Source organism: Cherax quadricarinatus, chromosome 16, assembly GCF_038502225.1.
Source record: "Cherax quadricarinatus isolate ZL_2023a chromosome 16, ASM3850222v1, whole genome shotgun sequence".
NCBI lineage: Eukaryota > Metazoa > Arthropoda > Malacostraca > Decapoda > Parastacidae > Cherax > Cherax quadricarinatus.
This window is the reverse complement of record NC_091307.1, coordinates 25709225-25728813: the sequence shown is the minus strand read 5'-3', so window position 1 is coordinate 25728813 and position 19589 is coordinate 25709225. Positions and strand designations below refer to the sequence as shown.

General features: G+C 39.7%; 2 protein-coding genes across 2 annotated transcripts in view; one reads left to right on the top strand and one right to left on the bottom strand.

Moving 5' to 3' along the window:
* LOC128688780 (echinoderm microtubule-associated protein-like 6) overlaps positions 1-1865 on the top strand; it is an 85424-nt gene extending 83559 nt beyond the window's left edge. The window contains exon 31 of the mRNA XM_070085510.1: positions 1347-1865. Coding sequence (XP_069941611.1) covers positions 1347-1560 — 214 coding nt within the window. The 3' untranslated portion in view covers positions 1561-1865. The remainder of the gene's footprint in view (positions 1-1346) is intronic.
* Positions 1866-2247: 382 nt separating this feature from the next.
* The window catches only part of LOC128688905 (neuronal acetylcholine receptor subunit alpha-6), a 28904-nt gene continuing 11562 nt past the window's right edge, over positions 2248-19589 (bottom strand). Inside the window, exons 5-8 of the mRNA XM_053776945.2 lie at positions 12345-12522; positions 6978-7130; positions 6670-6851; positions 2248-3944 (exon numbers count right to left, since the gene is read on the bottom strand). Coding sequence (XP_053632920.1) covers positions 3774-3944; positions 6670-6851; positions 6978-7130; positions 12345-12522 — 684 coding nt within the window. The 3' untranslated portion in view covers positions 2248-3773. The remainder of the gene's footprint in view (positions 3945-6669; positions 6852-6977; positions 7131-12344; positions 12523-19589) is intronic.

Below are 19589 nucleotides of genomic sequence, written 5' to 3'. Positions count from 1 at the left end.
GTGTTAGATAGGAGTGAATGGAGACGAATGGTACTTGGGACCTGACGATCTGTTGGAGTGTGAGCAGGGTAATATTTAGTGAAGGGATTCAGGGAAACTGGTTATTTTCATATAGTCGGACTTGAGTCCTGGAAATGGGAAGTACAATGCCTGCACTTTAAAGGAGGGGTTTGGGATATTGGCACTTTGGAGGGATATGTTGTGTGTCTTTATATGTGTATGCTTCTAAACTGTTGTATTCTGAGCACCTCTGCAAAAACAGTGATAATGTGTGAGTGTGGTGAATGTGTTGAATGATGAAAGTATTTTCTTTTTGGGGATTTTCTTTCTTTTTTGGGTCACCCTGCCTCGGTGGGAGATGGCCGACTTGTTGAAAAAAAAAAAAAAAGTTTTGTGGAGTGATTGAATAGAGATGAAGATACAGCAATTTAGCAGCTGAGTTACAATAGAAATACAGTGGGGCAAGATGTTACCAATTTTTTTTTAATTCTCCGGCTATCTCCCACTGAGGCAGGGTGACCCAAAAAATAAAGAAAAACACTTTCACTATCATTCAACACTTTTCACCATCATTCATACATAATCACTGTCTTTGCAGCGGCACTCAGATACGACAGTTCAGATGTCACTCCAAACAGCCAATATCCCAAACCCCTCCTTTAAGTGCAGGCATTGTACTCCCCACCTCCAGGACTCAAGTCCGACTAACCAGTTTCCCTGAATCATGTCATCAGCTTGTCAAGTCCCCAAAAACCATTCATCTTCATTCACTCCTATCTAATACCCTTACACATGTCCAAGCCCAATATGTTACAAGAACAGGGCAACATCTGCCACAGAATTGGATGAAAGCTGAAAAGAGTATTACCCTGCTCACACTCCAAGAGCTTGTCAAGTCCCAAAAACCATTCATCTTCATTCACTCCTATCTAATACCCTTACACATGCCTGTTGTATGTCCAAGCCCAATATGTTACCAGTATGTATGGAAATTGAAGGAAACCTGGAAGAACAGGGACAGAATTGGATGAAAGCTGATTTTATTTGACAAAGAGTATTGCTGTCTTAATTATGTTAGAGATAAGGTGCTTTTTTAACAATAGCTCTGAATCTGAATGCATAATCTTCACTGCAGCTCCAAGTTCTCTAGCACATTATGTTCTTTTATCTAATTTTAATACAATGCAAACAGTTTTCCCTGGGATAATATCAGGATTGGCAATCTAATTTATAAATGTAATTGACCTTTTTACTTTAGCCCACTTTTTTTTTTTTCAGAAGATTTATATAAATAAGTAGAATTTCCTCTTGAAAAAGCTTAAAATGTTAAACTATTTTGTTGACAGACTAGACTCTGTGATTGTCGTCCGGTGTTATACAACAGACTCTGATGAGCTGCGCTTCTTCTCGGATTCTCACATTACAGCACCAACCGGTAACTGGACTCCCATCTCTGCTAGATTAGGAGCAGCTCTGCTTGTTCTGGGATCACGAAAAAATCATCCTTTTATTATTTTAGATCTGAAGTCTGGAAAGTTTACTTTGATAGAACATGTTTGAATAAGAACAATTTTTTTTTTTTTTTTTCAACTTGAAATCATTTTGCTTATATGAGCTCTTTAGGTGCCTCTCTTGGGAGACGACCAACTTGTTGAAAAAAAAAAAAAAAAATATTTATATCATTGCATATATTTATATATATCATTGCATCACATTTGAAATTTTTAATGTAAAAATATTGTTTGATTATAAGAACACATATAAGACTTAAGGATTAGCATTGAAAGCAATGCTTCTTGACATGCTCTCTGTATAGTCCTTGTGGCTTAGCGCTTCTTTTTGATTATAATAATAATAATTGACATGCTCTGTCACTATTTAGCATTCTCATATTTATATGTAATACGGTTCCTCAACCTGGATCCACATGCCATGTGTGAGCCTCTTGTGTATGTACTGTATTTTCCTTCTACTTTTTTACTGTGTAATTGTAATTTTTTTGTGAATATGTCTATATAATGCATTAAAGCAATAGATATCTCACCTGACCCCTTTTTCTTTATGCTTACCTGTTACTGTAAACACATGTCGAACAAAAGAGGAAAAAGAATCAAGATATACAAAATACTATGTGCATACATAATGAAAGAAACGTCAGTGTGTGAGTAGTGAAGAAGTGGAACAAGCTACACAACACCGCAGGAGCAGCTTACTGCATATAGGAGTTTAAAATGTAATAAGAGCTAATTCTTCAGTCAGTTTTATTCTTATCTAGATTAGACTTTGGGCACCAGACAATGTTTCTTCTATTTTTTCCATCCATGTGTTTTATGAATGTGGTTGGAGGGATCAAATCTTAGCTCCTGCCTAAGTATGGTAGCACTGTGTACGTTTGTTGTCAGTACCAACTAACAAATTATATAACATTGTAGGTTTTGGTTAAAGTTACTATAGCCCATAGGTAGAAAGTAGAATAAATATACAAGAAGCAATAATTCAACTATCAAAATAAAAGGAAGTAACAGACTTGGCTAAATTAGCCATCACTAAGAATGTTCATGGGCACAATAGTGTATGGCATTTCATCGATTGTTGCACTAGGTGCAAAGAAATGTACCTAGTGCATTTCTTTGCTTCCACCCTCCAAAGGGGGCACACTGAGGCTGGTGATTTAAGAAATTGGAGCTACCCTCCCTCTCCTTAGATCAAACTTGATTCCTTCCCATTTCTAGAGTGCTGTATGACCCCTCTCGAGTTTAGAGCTTCCACATAAACATAATAATAATCCATCGCAAATAAGCTAGGGACACTGGTTCTGTGTATTACTGTACAAGTTTTCCTAACACATATACGTATCTGTATGCACAACAAAAAAATGTTCTCCTTCCATATGATTAACACATGTTTTTTCTCACTACCACATGTATATAGTTATTTTTTATTTTACTAGTGTTAACTAAAACTAATTGTATGTATAAGTTTCTTCTTTCAACACACCGGCCGTATCCCACCAAGGCGGGATGGCCCAAAAGGAAAAACGAAAGTTTCTCCTTTTACATTTAGTAATATATACAGGAGAAGAGGTTACTAGCCCCTTGCTCCATGTATAAGTTTATTATTATTATTATTATTATTATTACTACTATTATTATTACTATTATTATTATTATTATTATTACTTTTCTTTCAACAAACCGGCCGTATCCCACCGAGGCATTATTATTACTATTATTATTATTACTATTATTATTATTATTATTATTATTTTATAAATTTAAGATAACTCCAAATATATTTACAGCATTATATAAAAATGAATCGTCAATAAAATCATACTGTTATTAAACAAATGAAAACCAGAGTAAAATGAAAAAATGTAATAAACATTTACAGTATATTCTGAAATTTTAATGTAATAAGGTACTCAGCATATAACTACTGGACCTTCTCCAAACTACATTGATAGTTTATTGTAATCAGTTTTAGGGACTGAAATGTTGACTGATTGGGTACAGATGAAATGCAGCCATAATGACCCTCATTCCTCTTAGTTTTAGTGCTTAATTTGATTATATTATAATTATTATTATTAATGACCCTCATGCATTCAAGAGGCATGAAAACTAACTACAGTAGAAATAAATATTAACGAAATTATACAGCAGATACTAAAACTACACATCTTGGTCTTTATCCTTGGGAAGGAGCTGTTCAGTTCCCATGTTAATAATAGTGACTTGTCAGGATTCAGCATGTGGAGCTTGTCTATAACATCATACAGGAGTGACATAAATGATGAGGGTTATGATGAAGGTGATGATGAAGATGAGGGCAGCGATGCGGTCGACAGCAGCAGCCACCAGGAGCCACTCGTGGAGGTAGGAGGTAGAACATGTCTCCTTCAAAACTTCACCGTCCTCAGCACTTCCTCCACTCAGGCCAACCTACATCACATACAAACATTATACTAAAGTCTTTTATTATAATTTTTATCATGTGTGTGAGTACTGTAAATAGGGTTTAAGGAAGTGGCATACTGTATTTTATTAGCAATATAAAGAGAGCCTCCCTTAAGGAAGTTTTCTTGATGCCAGTAAAGGGCTTGTGATCTAAGGCATTAGAGCTACCCTCCTTTTTCATTAATCAAACCTGATTACCTACCATTCCTCAGGTGCTATATGACCCCTATGGGTTTAGCACTTTCACATAATATATTTTTTTTTTAACACACTGGCCATCTCCCACTGAGGTAGATAGGTAGGGTTATAATATAATAATGTGTGTAATAATCAGGGTAGAGTACAAATTCAATCAGTCGAATCTGGGTCCTGAGTGTAATAGTGTATCTTCTTGAAGAAGAATATATATATACATGTATATATATTTTTCTTTTTAGTAGGCAGGCTAATATTCAGTGAAGAGATTCAGGGAAACCGGTTATTTTTATATAGGCAGACTTGAGTTCTGGAAATGGGAAGTACAATGCCTGCACTTTAAAGGAGGGTTTTGGGATATTGGCAGTTTGGTGGGATGTGTAATTGGACTGTATATATATAATTGGGGCCCCTGATATTGTAATTATTTCAGGTCAGTTTTCATATTATATCTTTATACATGCTTTTAAATCGTTGTATCTGGGCGCCTCTGCAAAAACAGTGATTATGTATGAGTGAGGTGAAAGTTTTGAATGATGATGAAACTATTTTCGTTTTGGGGATTTTCTTTCTTTTTGGGTCACCCTGCCTGGGTTGGAAATGGCCGACTTGTTGAAAAAAAAATGTATATATATGCCAATAGTGGTTTTTTTGTGATGTCTAATGTTTGTGGCATGGGTGAAAAGTGTCTTTCCCATGCTTAGAATTTTTTTTTTTTTTATTATCACACCGGCCGATTCCCACCAAGGCAGGGTGGCCCGAAAAAGAAAAACTTTCACCATCATTCACTCCATCACTGTCTTGCCAGAAGGGTGCTTTACACTACAGTTTTTAAACTGCAACATTAACACCCCTCCTTCAGAGTGCAGGCACTGTACTTCCCATCTCCAGGACTCAAGTCCGGCCTGCCGGTTTCCCTGAATCCCTTCATAAATGTTACTTTGCTCACACTCCAACAGCACGTCAAGTATTAAAAACCATTTGTCTCCATTCATATGTCACAATAAAAATTTTTTTCAACACCGGCCATCTCCCACCAAGGTGGAGGTGACCCCAAAAAAGAAAGAAACAATCTCACCATCATTCACACATATTAACTGTCTTCACAGAAGCATGCAAATGTGACAGTTCAGATGTCACTCCAAACAGCCAATATTCCAAACCCTCTTAAAGTGCAGGTATTGTACTTCCCACCTCCAGGACTCAAGTCTGGCCAACTGGTTTCCTTGAATCCCTTCACAAATTATTACCCTGCTTGCACTCCAACAGCTCATCAAGTTCCATTCACTCCCATCTAACACATTCACACATGCCTGCTGTATGTCCAAGCCCCTTGCACACAAACCTCTTTTACCCCCTCCCCTCCATCCTTTCCTAGGATGACCCCTACCCCTCCTCTCCACTATATATTTATACACCCTCCAAGTCATCCTATTTTGCTCCATCCTCTCTAAATAACTAAACCACCTCAACAACTCCTCCTCAGCCCTCTAAATAATACTTTTATTAACCCCATACCTCCTCCTAATTTCCACACTATGAATTCTCTGTATAATATTAACACACATTGCCCTTAGACATGACATCTCTACCGTCTCCAGCCTACTTCTTGCTGCAGCATTTACAACCCATGCTTCACACCCATATAAGAATGGTGATACTACTATACTCTCATACATTCCTTTTTTTGCTACCATGGATAACATTCTTTGTCTCTGCAGATACCTCAATGCACCAACCACCTTTTTTTCTTCATCAATTCTGTGGTTTACCTCATCCTTCATAAACCCTTCCACTGACTTTCTTAACACAACTGGGCATATTGGCAATGTGTATGCCTGTCACAAAGTGCCATATATAACTTGCAAGGTTACAACAAGAATTGAGTGCCTAACACCATTATGCAAAAAAATAATAAAAATGTTTTCCATCATAAAATGGGTTTAATTCATTTCACAACACATGAAGTAGTGAAATATGTCAGCCTGGGGTAGGAGACTAGTAGGATAAGAATATCAAGCATTCCACCATGGGCTCTAGCTATGACAGCTCTACAGGTTTCCTTCTAGCAAGGCTGGAGTTGCATACATAAACACAGAGATGACCATTCTGAATGGCCTATGCCATAGGTTACATGTATGTACTGTGTTTCTTCAAGACATCAGTCTTCTTCACTAAGACTACATCAGAACATGTTTCAGGAGTCACTGGCAGACAAACTAGGCTAATAGGCTGGAAAGAATATGTTAGCTCCCAAAAAAGTAGCAACACTAATATAAAATGTATGTATTAATATTATTTATCACAGAACTGTAGAATCTGCAGTAATATCAGTGATAGTACCCCAGAGGAACTAAGTCACAATATCTGACGTTATTCTATATTAAATCTACTTAATTTATAAATATGTAATATATGCCTACAACATCTATGTACCCTTGGAATTACTCTACCAGTTTATACCAATGTCTGTAAAATCACCTAATATATAGAGCTTATTTTATCTTTACTGTACCTTCTCAGCATAACGTTGGATGCAGAGGATAGTGGCCAGAGGTCCTGTGAGAATGGTCTTTAGCAGAGGTGGGGGTGGCACTGAGACTGCAGCAGGCACACGAGCATCCGTCAGACGCATTATGCTCGCATTCACAATCACGCTCACCACCACCACCATCAGTGTTTGCCCGAAGAACTTCACTGCAACACACAATTACTTACTCAATTCTTAAAATTAAGTTAAGATATTTATCACCAGAATGGGTACCATCATTAAATAACTATATACGAGTCTTCACTAATTTTTAGTTGAGATGTTGGACTTACCAATGATGGGAAGGGAGTATGCAAGGGGTGGGAGGGCAGTGGCCAAGTAAAGCAGCATCAACAGTGTCAGGAGGAGGCTGACACAACCTATTGTCAGCCGACGAGACTCCCTCAAGGGAAGCAGGAACTGCACCAGTGTCAGCATGGAGATAACTACAGAAAGACAATATATACCTTATTCCATTTTTATTTTTAATGATGGAGAGTTTCCTTTTTTGGGTCACTACTTGGTGGAAGAAGACCAGAGTGGTAAAAAAAAAAAAACTTGCTCTAATGGTAAGTATTGGGAGGTACTGTATGACACAGATGAATGTTACTAATTTTACTTACTAATCTAACAAAGAACTGGTGCATGGTCCAGGAACCCATTAGTTGCCTCTCATCTTTTGAATACTGCTCACAGGATGGGTGTGGGGTGCACAGTAATGCTATCAAACTGTTTCCATATGGGATTGTTTATGCCACTTACCAGTATTTAATACACTTTTGGATTTGGAAGCTGTTACGGCCCCCTGCCAAACTAGCGGTTAAATAGTTAACCTGCCGGCCGGCAATACCACTGGGTACGTCATCAAACCCATTGTGGGGACTGCTGAGCCGGCCTTAGAGCATTATGTACCTGAACACCTCACGGTACGCATCTACTGGCTTTAAAAGCATTAAGTACCTGAACACCTCACGGTACGCATCTAAGCAGTAGGTACCTGAACACCTAATGGTACACATCTACTGGCCTTAGAAGCAGTAGGTACCTAAACGCCTAATGGTACACATCTACTGGCAGTAGAGTATTCTACTGGCTTCTACTGATTTTAGAAGAAGCGCTCACCGCAGCTCACTGAGTCTGTTGGCCTCAGTTATTTGACGGCCGCATTCAGTGAGCTTGCAACATAGTGTGTGCTGCATCGGACCACCTTGCGGTGTGTCAACTGGTCTTGAAGGTGGTAGATAGTACTCACCAGACCATCTTATGGTGTACTTCTACCGGCCTTAGAGAGTATTTACAGGACTACCGGTGATGTCTGTGGACTCACCGCCTACTCTGGTCAACTGTGGGCCGGAGTCATCGGATGCTGTTTAGTGGGACATTACATGAAGAAAAGGTTGGAGTGTTACACTGAACTGGGCTAGGACCGTAGTGTGACACTTAGGGAAGTATGATGGAGTGGAACACTGAGATATGCTACAGGACCGTAGTGGAACACTGAGAAGAAAAGGGTGTCGTGTGACACTGAAGATGGTCAGGTTGTAGTGTACATTGAATAGTGTCATGTGACAGGCCTCGACAAAGACGCTATGCGGGTAGTGTGACGCAGAGACAAGGGTGTCAAGTGTGACACGGTTGCGAAAGTGTGTGTATTACACGGAGAAAAGGGTGTCAAGTGACACGGTGGAGAAAGAGCATCACAACTCGGATAAGTGTCGTGAGAAACGCAGTTGATTGTAATTTATTATTTTAAATGTTACTTAATTTATTATTTTAGCATAGATATATAGTGACACAGGAGTGTCAAGAAAGTTGTACCCTGTGTAGGGTTACAAATTATTTATTATTTTAGTAAAATGCTAATTATAATTTATTATTGTAACATTTTTTTTTTTTTTTTCAACAAGTCGGCCGCCTCCCACGGAGGCAGGGTGACCCAAAAAAGAAAGAAAATCCCCAAAAAGAAAATACTTTCATCATCATTCAATACTTTCACCACACTCACACATTATCACTGCTTTTGCAGAGGTGCTCAGAATACAACAGTTTAGAAGCATATACGTATAAAGATACACAACATATCCCTCCAAAGTGCCAATATCCCAAACCCCTCCTTTAAAGTGCAGGCATTGTACTTCCCATTTCCAGGACTCAAGTCCGACTATATGAAAATAGCCGGTTTCCCTGAATCCCTTCACTAAATATTACCCTGCTCACACTCCAACAGATCGTCAGGTCCCAAGTATCATTCGTTTCCATTCACTCCTATCTAACACGCTCATGCACGCTTGCTGGAAGTCCAAGCCCCTTGCCCACAAAACCTCCTTTACCCCCTCTTTCCAACCCTTTTGAGGACGACCCCTACCCCTCCTTCCTTCCCCTATAGATTTATAAGCTTTCCATGTCATTCTACTTTGATCCATTCTCTCTAAATGACCAAACCACCTCAACAACCCCTCTTCTGCCCTCTGACTAATGCTTTTATTAACTCCACACCTTCTCCTAATTTCCACACTCCGAATTTTCTGCATAATATTTACACCACACATTGCCTTTAGACAGGACATCTCCACTGCTTCCAACCGTCTCCTCACTGCTGCATTTACCACCCAAGCTTCACATTCATATAAGAGTGTTGGTACTACTATACAGTGGACCCCCGCATAACGATTACCTCCAAATGTGACCAATTATGTAAGTGTATTTATGTAAGTGCGTTTGTACGTGTATGTTTGGGGGTCTGAAATGGACTAATCTACTTCACAATATTCCTTATGGGAAAAAATTTGGTCAGTACTGGCACCTGAACATACTACTGGAATGAAAAAAGTTCGTTAACCGGGGGTCCACTGTACTTTCATACATTCCCTTCTTTGCCTCCATAGATAACGTTTTTTGACTCCACATATACCTCAACGCACCACTCACCTTTTTTCCCTCATCAATTCTATGATTAACCTCATCCTTCATAAATCCATCCGCCGACACGTCAACTCCCAAGTATCTGAAAACATTCACTTCTTCCATACTCCTCCTCCCCAATTTGATATCCAATTTTTCTTTATCTAAATCATTTGATACTCTCATCACCTTACTCTTTTCTATGTTCACTTTCAACTTTCTACCTTTACACACATTCTCAAACTCATCCACTAACCTTTGCAATTTTTCTTTAGAATCTCCCATAAGCACAGTATCATCAGCAAAAAGTAACTGTGTCAGTTCCCATTTTGAATTTGATTCCCCATAATTTAATCCCACCCCTCTCCCGAACACCCTAGCATTTACTTCTTTTACAACCCCATCTATAAATATATTAAACAACCATGGTGACATTACACATCCCTGTCTAAGACCTACTTTTACCAGGAAGTAGTCTCCCTCTCTTCTACACACTCTAACCTGAGCCTCACTATCCTCATAAAAACTCTTTACAACATTTAGTAACTTACCACCTATTCCATATACTTGCAACATCTGCCACATTGCTCCTCTATCCACTCTATCATATGCCTTTTCTAAATCCATAAATGCAATAAAAACTTCCCTACCTTTATCTAAATACTGTTCACATATATGCTTCAATGTAAACACTTGATCTACACATCCCCTACCCACTCTGAAGCCTCCCTGCTCATCCGCAATCCTACATTCTGTCTTACCTCTAATTCTTTCAATTATAACCCTACCGTATACTTTTCCTGGTATACTCAGTAAACTTATTCCTCTATAATTTTTACAATCTCTTTTGTCCCCTTTCCCTTTATATAAAGGGACTATACATGCTCTCTGCCAATCCCTAGGTACCTTCCCCTCTTTCATACATTTATTAAACAAAAGTACCAACCACTCCAACGCTATATACCCCCCTGCTTTTAACATTTCTGTCATGATCCCATCAGTTCCAACTGCTTTACCCCCTTTCATTCTACATAATGCCTCATGTGCCTCCACCACACTTACATTCTGCTCTTCTTCACTCCTAAAAGATGGTATACCTCCCTGGCCAGTGCATGAAATTACCGCCTCCCTTTCTTCCTCAACATTTAAAAGTTCCTCAAAATATTCTCGCCATCTACCTAATACCTCCCTCTCCCCATCTACTAACTCCCCTACTCTGTTTTTAACTGACAAATCCATACTTTCCCTAGGCTTTCTTAACTTGTTTAACTCACTCCAAAATTTTTTCTTATTTTCTTTAAAATTTCTTGACAGTGCCTCTCCCACTCTATCATCTGCTCTCCTTTTGCACTTGATCACCACTCTCTTTACCTTTCTTTTACTCTCCATATACTCTGCTCTTCTTATAACACTTCTGCTTTGTAAAAACCTCTCGTAAGCTACCTTTTTCTCTCTTATCACACCCTTTACTTCATCATTCCACCAATCACTCCTCTTTCCTCCTGCCCCCACCCTCCTATAACCACAAACTTCTGCCCCACATTCTAATACTGCATTTTTAAAACTATTCCAACCCTCTTCAACCCCCCCACTACTCATCTTTGCACTAGCCCACCTTTCTGCCAATAGTCGCTTATATCTCGCCCGAACTTCCTCCTCCCTTAGTTTATACACTTTCACCTCCCTCTTACTTGTTGTTGCCACCTTCCTCTTTTCCCATCTACCTCTTCCTCTAACTGTAGCTACAACTAAATAATGATCCGATATATCAGTTGCCCCTCTATAAACATGTACATCCTGGAGCCTACCCATCAACCTTTTATCCACCAATACATAATCTAATAAGCTACTTTCATTACGTGCTACATCATACCTTGTATATTTATTTATCCTCTTTAGCATTGAAATCCCCAACCACCATTACTCTCACACCTGATTCAAAACTCCCCACGCATTCACTCAACATTTCCCAGAATCTCTCTCTCTCCTCTACACTTCTCTCTTCTCCAGATGCATACACGCTTACTATAACCCACTTTTCACATCCAGTCTTTATTTTACTCCACATAATCCTTGAATTTATACATTTGTAGTCCCTCTTTTCCTGCCATAACTTATCCTTCAACATTATTGCTACTCCTTCTTTAGCTCTAACTCTATTTGAAACCCCTGACCTAATCCCATTTATTCCTCTCCATTGAAACTCTCCCACCCCCTTCAGCTTTGTTTCACTTAAAGCCAGGACATCCAGTTTCTTCTCATTCATAACATCCACAATCATCTCTTTCTTATCATTTGCACAACATCCACGCACATTCAGACTTCCCACTTTGACAATTTTCTTCTTCTTATTCTTTTTAGTAATCTTTACAGGAAAAGGGGTTACTAGCCCATTGTAACATGTATATATATTTAAATACCTCTAGACCAAAGATTGATTTTTATATTATATTAAAGATTAATTTATTTTAATGTGTGTATTTATGTATCCCGAACTCTTTATTACAAAATGAGAAACTACCATCTTAAAAATAACTTTTTTTGTAATAGAAGCATATTTCAAAACAACAATTATTTTGATAGGTTCATTATGCATCTCACGCCCATCGTGTTGGTAGTAAAAATATCAGAGGCTTATAATGGATTTAGGGATTGAGCACTATTATGAAGAAAAAACATTTGAAATAGAACATACAGCATCTACATTATGTAGGTGATTACTGTAGTGTCCAGCACAAACTGTAAAGTGAAGTACCCACCACAAGCTGGAATGACAACAGTAGAGTTGAAAACAGGAGAGATTCTGGCCATAGTAATGATAACCTTGAGCATGACATAGGGCTCAGGGCAGCAGGCAAGTTTGTTCTGGATCCTAATGATGCTGCCTTTAATGAACTGCCATGAATGAGAGAACTTCATGAACCACCCAGGGTGCACCTGTAATGGTTAGGTTTGTTAGGGCCTATCGATTTTACAGTGCTGAATAACCTATACAGGTTGTGCATTTTTGTGAATATAACAACAAAATGTCTACCAACTTCAGATGGGTCATTAGGGCTTCATTTGATCTGTACACCATTAAGATAAAGAAACAAATGCAGTTAAATGGAATCATTTATTGGCAATGTTTTGCCCACACAATGGCATTCAAGTCATTTGATTGTGACATGATGAAAGCCCAGTGTATGGGTAAATCATCATCAATAAAGGTTTCATATAACTGCATGTGTGCTCTTTACCACTGTGTCAGTATCTCATACCATTACACATCTAATAAGTACACTAACATTAAAAATACTTTAATGGTTAAAATAAAGACTGAAGAGAACTCTCAGTGTCTATATTAGTGTGTGTTGTACCTCTCTTGGTGTATATACTCCTGCAGCAATACTTCCTAAAATTTATATCATGTATCCTCTTTAAACAACAAAAAACATCAAGTTTGCCTCAACTGCTAATTTCATATATAGTAATTAAATCTAATACATTACAGGATACTGAACACTACTAAGCATGATGCCTTAATGCTGGTGAAGAGTTCTTGGTATAAGGAACTGCAACTACCTCTCTCTTCCTTCCATCAGTCCTGATTACCTTCCATTCCCTAGGTGTTGTGTGATTCTTATGGGTTTAGCACTCCCCCATAAATAAAATAATGATCTACAGTATACAACCTCTTACAAAATTAGAACAACAGATAACTATATTATTCTAACACCAATCACACAGGAAAGCTGATCATTTATATATTTGTAATACACTGTAATAAAAAGGTTATTCATACACTGATTGTAGTACACTTAATTTTTTCAGTTTATAATAACAATGGCAAACACTTCACATGGACAAAGTGCACATTGTTCCAACGTCAGATTTTGCTGCACTAGCTTAGATTTGACATGAACCATTCAAATTTAGAATTTCATATGCAAACATGGATACAGCCATCATACAGGATTTTGTACTAACTCTGTTGCAAATGCTGACAGGACAAGATTATAGCATATACTCAACATACTTATACTTATTCTCATTTAGAGAGAATGGATCAAAGAAGAATGACATGGAGAGCATTTAAATTTGTAGGGGAAGGAAGGCGGGGTAGGGGTCATCCTCGAAAAGGTTGGAAGTAAGGGGTAAGTGAGGTTTTGTGGGCGAGGGGCTTGGACTTCCAGCAGGCGTGCATGAGCATGTTCGATAGGAGTGAATGGAGACGAATGGTATTTGGGACCCGATGAGCTATTGGAGTGTAAGCAGGGTAATATTTAGTGAAGGGATTCAAGGAAACCGGTTATTTTTATATAGCCGGACTTGAGTCCTGGAAATGGGAAGTACAATGCCTGCACTCTAAAGGAGGGGTTCGGGATATTGGAAGTTTGGAGGGATATGTTGTGTATCTTTATACGTATATGCTTCTAAGCTGTCGTGTTCTGAGCACCTCTGCAAAAACAGTGATTATGTGTGAGTGAGGTGAAAGAGTTGAATGATGATGAAAGTATTTTCTTTTTGGGGATTTTCTTTCTCTTCGAGACTTAAAAGTACCAGTATGTGTAAATTCTTATTTCAGTCCATTACTATTAAATATATTCAGGGGGAAACACTAAACTCCTAGGGGTCTTACAACTGTATTTCAGGCTATAAGTGACAGTGGTTTGTATGTACATGAATACTGTGCTTATGTACTGGTACAGTTTTATTTTTGTATTTTATTTTATTAACACATTGGCAGTTTCCCACCATGGCAGGGTGACCCCAAAAAAGAAATATTTTCTTCATCATTCACTCCATCACTGTCTTGCCAGAGGCATGCCTACACTACAGTTAAAAACTGCAACATATCTCCACCTCTCCTTCAGAATGCAGGCACAGTACTTCCCACCTCCAGGACTCAAATTCAACAAACTGGTTTCCCTGAATCCCTTCATATATGTTACTCTGCTCACACTCCAACAGTTCATCAAGTCATAAAAACCATTTGCCTCCACTCACTCCTATCTAACATGCTCATACATGCCTGCTGTATGTCCAAGCCCCTCACACACAAAACTTCCTTTACCTGCTCCCTCCAACCTTTCCTAGGATGACTCCTACCCCTCCTTCCACTACAGATTTATATGTCCTCCAAGTCATCCTATTTTGCTTTATTCCCTCTAAATGACCAAACACCTCAACAACCCCTCTTCAGCCCTCTGGATAATACTTTTAGTAACTCTGCACCTCCTTATCTACAATCTTTGAGTTCTTTGCATAATATTTACACCACACACTGTCCTCAGAAATCACATCTCCACTACGTCCAGCCTTCTCCTCGCTGCAATATTTACAACCCATGCTTCACACTCATATAAGAGTGTTGGTACTACTATACTCTCATACATTTCCCTCTTTGCCTCCTTGGATAACGTTCTTTGTCTCCACAGATACCTCAATGCATTACCTACTTTTTTTTCCCTTCATCAGTTCAATGGTTTATCTCGTCCTTCACATACCCATCAGCTGACATGCCCACTCCCGAATATCTGAACACATTTGCTTCCTCCATACTCCCTCCCTCCAATCTGATATGCAATTTTCATCACTTAATTTGTTTGATACCCTCATCACCTCACTCTTATCTGTCTTCACTTTCAACTTCCTTCCTTTACACACTCTCCCAAACTTGCCCACTAACCTTTGCAACTTCTCTTCAGAATCTCCCAAAAGCACAGTACAGTATTACCTGGAGTTTACCTGGAGAGAGTTCCGGGGGTCAACGCCCATGCGGCCCGGTCTGTGACCAGGCCTCCTGGTGGATCAGAGCCTGATCAACCAGGCTGTTACTGTTGGCTGCACGCAAACCAACGTACAAGCCACAGCCCGGCTGGTCAGGAACCGACTTTAGGTGCTTGTCCAGTGCCAGCTTGAAGACTGCCAGGGGTCTGTTGGTAATCCCCCTTATGTATGCTGGGAGGCAGCTGAACAGTCTCAGGCCCCTGACACTTATTGTATGGTCTCTTAACGTGCTAGTGACACCCCTGCTTTTCATTGGGGGGATGTTGCATCGTCTGCCAAGTCTTTTGCTTTCGTAGTGAGTGATTTTCGTGTGCAAGTTCGGTACTAGTCCCTCTAGGATTTTCCAGGTGTATATAATCATGTATCTCTCCTGCCTGCATTCCAGGGAATACAGGTTCAGGAACCTCAAGCGCTCCCAGTAATTGAGGTGTTTTATCTCCGTTATGCGCGCCACGAAGGTTCTCTGTACATTTTCTAGGTCAGCAATTTCACCTGCCTTGAAAGGTGCTGTTAGTGTGCAGCAATATTCCAGCCTAGATAGAACAAGTGACCTGAAGAGTGTCATCATGGGCTTGGCATCCCTAGTTTTGAAGGTTCTCATTATCCATCCTGTCACTTTTCTAGCAGATGTGATTGATACAATGTTATGGTCCTTGAAGGTGAGATCCTCCGACATGATCACTCCCAGGTCTTTGACGTTGGTGTTTCACTCTATTTTGTGGCCAGAATTTGTTTTGTACTCTGATGAAGATTTAATTTCCTCGTGTTTGCCATATCTGAGTAATTGAAATTTCTCATCGTTAAACTTCATATTGTCTTCTGCAGCCCACTGAAAGATTTGGTTGATGTCTGCCTGAAGCCTTGCAGTGTCTGCAATGGAAGACACTGTCAAGAAGATTCGGGTGTCATCTGCAAAGGAAGACACGGTGCTGTGGCTGACATCCTTGTCTATGTCAGATATGAGGATGAGGAACAAGATGGGAGCGAGTACTGTGCCTTGTGGAACAGAGCTTTTCACCGTAGCTGCCTCGGACTTTACTCTGTTGACTACTACTCTCTGTGTTCTGTTAGTGAGGAAATTATAGATCCATCAACCGACTTTTCCCGTTATTCCTTTAGCACGCATTTTGTGCGCTATTACGCTATGGTCACACTTGTCGAAGGCTTTTGCAAAGTCTGTATATATTAAATCTGCATTCTTTTTGTCTTCTAGTGCATCTAGGACCTTGTCGTAGTGACCCAATAGTTGAGACAGACAGGAGCGACCTGTTCTAAACCCATGTTGGCCTGGGTTGTGTAATTGATGGGTTTCTAGATGGGTGGTGATCTTGCTTCTTAGGACCCTTTCAAAGATTTTTATGATATGGGATGTTAGTGCTATCGGTCTGTAGTTCTTTGCTGTTGCTTTACTGCCCCCTTTGTGGAGTGGGGCTATGTCTGTTGTTTTTAGTAACTGTGGGACGACCCCCGTGTCCATGCTCCCTCTCCATAGGATGGTAAAAGCTCTTGCAGTTCTTGATGAACACGGAGTTCCATGAGTCTGGCCCTGGGGCAGAATGCATGGGCAAGTCATTTATCGCCTGTTCGAAGTCATTTGGCATCAGGATAACATCGGATAGGCTTGTGTTAACCAAATTCTGTGGCTCTCTCATAAAAAATTCATTTTGATCTTCGACTCTCAGTCTGGTTAGCGGCTTGCTAAAAACTGAGTCATATTGGGACTTGAGTAGCTCACTCATTTCCTTGCTGTCATCTGTGTAGGACCCATCTTGTTTAAGTAGGGGCCCAATACTGGACGTTATTCTCGACTTTGATTTGGCATAGGAGAAGAAATACTTTGGGTTCCTTTCGATTTCATTTATGGCTTTTAGTTCATCCGCGATTCCTGACTCCTATAAGATTCCTTTAGCTTAAGTTCGATGCTTGCTATTTCTCTGACCAGTGTCTCCCTACGCATTTCAGATATATTGACCTCTTTTAGCCGCTCTGTTATTCTTTTCCATCGCCTGTAAAGGGAACGCCTGTCCCTTTCTATTTTACATCTACTCCTCCTTTTTCTTAGAGGAATAAGCCTTGTGCATACATCGGTCGCCACCGAGTTAATCTGTTCTAGGCATAAGTTGGGGTCTGTGTTGCTTAGTATATCTTCCCAGCTTATATCAGTTAGGATTTGGTTTACTTGGTCCCACTTTATGTTTTTGTTATTGAAGTTGAATTTGGTGAATGCTCCCTCGTGACTAATCTCATTATGTCGGTCTGGGGCTCCGCGCATACATGACTGAACCTCAATTATGTTGTGATCTGAGTATATTGTTTTTGATATGGTGACATTTCTTATCAGATCATCATTGTTAGTGAAGATGAGGTCTAGTGTATTCTCCAGTCTAGTAGGCTCTATTATTTGCTGGTTTAAATTGAATTTTGTGCAGAGATTTAAAAGCTCGTGTGAGTGTGAGTTTTCATCAGAGTTGCCTCCTGGTGTTATTACTGCAACAATATTATTTGCTATATTCCTCCATATTAGGTGCCTTAAGTTGAAATCCCCCAGGAGCAAGATGTTGGGTGCAGGAGCTGGCAGATTTTCCAGACAGTGGTCAATTTTTAACAGCTGTTCCTGGAATTGCTGGGATGTTGCATCCTGAGGCTTGTAGACTACCACAATGACTAGGTTTTGGTTCTCGATCTTTACTGCTAAAACTTCCGCTACATCATTTGAGGCAATCAGCAGTTCTGTGCACACAAGTGACTCTGCAATGTACAGGCCAACCCCCCCCCCCCCTTTTGCCTGTTCACTCTGTCGCATCCGTATAGGTTGTAACCTGGGATCCATATTTCGTTGTGCAAGTGATCCTTTATGTGGGTCTCAGTGAAAGCCGCGAACATTGCCTTTGCCTCTGCAAGCAGTCCACGGATGAAAGGTATTTTGTTGTTTGTTGCTGGCTTTAGACCCTGTATATTTGCAAAGAAGAATGTCATCGGACTGGTGGTATTGTTGGTACTGGGGGGAGGTTTTTTTTCCGGCATTATAGTCTGTATCTGTTGGTTTGGAGTGGAGGCCATTGACTGTGGTTCCACTCCAGGAATGACTGGATTTGGTGTACGATTTCTGCCATTTCCTGCCAGTTTTTTTTTCTTCCTGGCACTAAAAAACCTCTCCCTCTTGAGTGGCTGTGGCTACCCAGGTTTTCCCATGGCCTGGATGTTTTGTATCTTTTTGTCCCCTTTAGATGGTGTGCCTGGCAATTTAAGTTATAGCACAGTCTTTCCTGCACTGAAGAGGGACACATTTCAAGGTGAAAAAGCTTACAGGAAGGGAGTTTGCATTTTCCTGTTGTCATATGGGCACGGCATTTTCTAGGGTGGTCATAGTTGCACGTCCCATCTGTTTTTCCAGATTTCCCATGCCTGCAGATACCAAGTGCATAGTATGTGCACAGGCTTGGTTTCCATTTGCCTTGGGTTTCTGTGACTGTATTCCCTGTTGGTGCATGTTTGCCTTGGGTTTCTGTGACTGGCAGTATCATCAGCAAAAAGTAACTGTGCTAACTCCCATTTTGTATCAGATTCCATATACATGTATTTTAATCCCACCCCTCTCCTCAGCACCCTAGTATTTGCATCTTTTACAACCCCATCTATAAATATGTTAAACAACCATGGTGACATCTTTCATCCCTGTCTAAGGCCTACTTTTACTGGAAAGTAATCTCCCTCTCTCCTATACACCCTAACCTGAGCCTCATTATCCTCATAAAAACTCTTTATAGCATTTAATAACTTTCCACATATTCCATACACTTGCAACATCTGCAACATTACTCATCTACTTTATCATATGCCTTCTCTAAATCCATAAAAGCAACAAAAACTTCTCTATGTTTATCTAAATATTTTTCACTTATATGCTTCACTGTAAACACTTGGTCCACACATTCTAAAGCCTCTTTGTTCATCTGTGATCCTGCTGTCCATCATACCCTTAATTCTTTCATTGATAACCCTACCATGCACTCTGGTATACTCAGTAGGCTTATTCCCCTATTATAATTTTTACACTATCTTTTGTCCTCTTTTCCTTTATATGCAAGAACTATGCATGCTCTCTGCTAGTCCCTAGGTACATTCCCTTCTTTCATGCATTTACTGAACAATAGTAGTACCAACCACCCTAAAACTATATCCCCACCTAATTTACAGAAAATCCTGTATATTTATGAAAATGTACATGAATT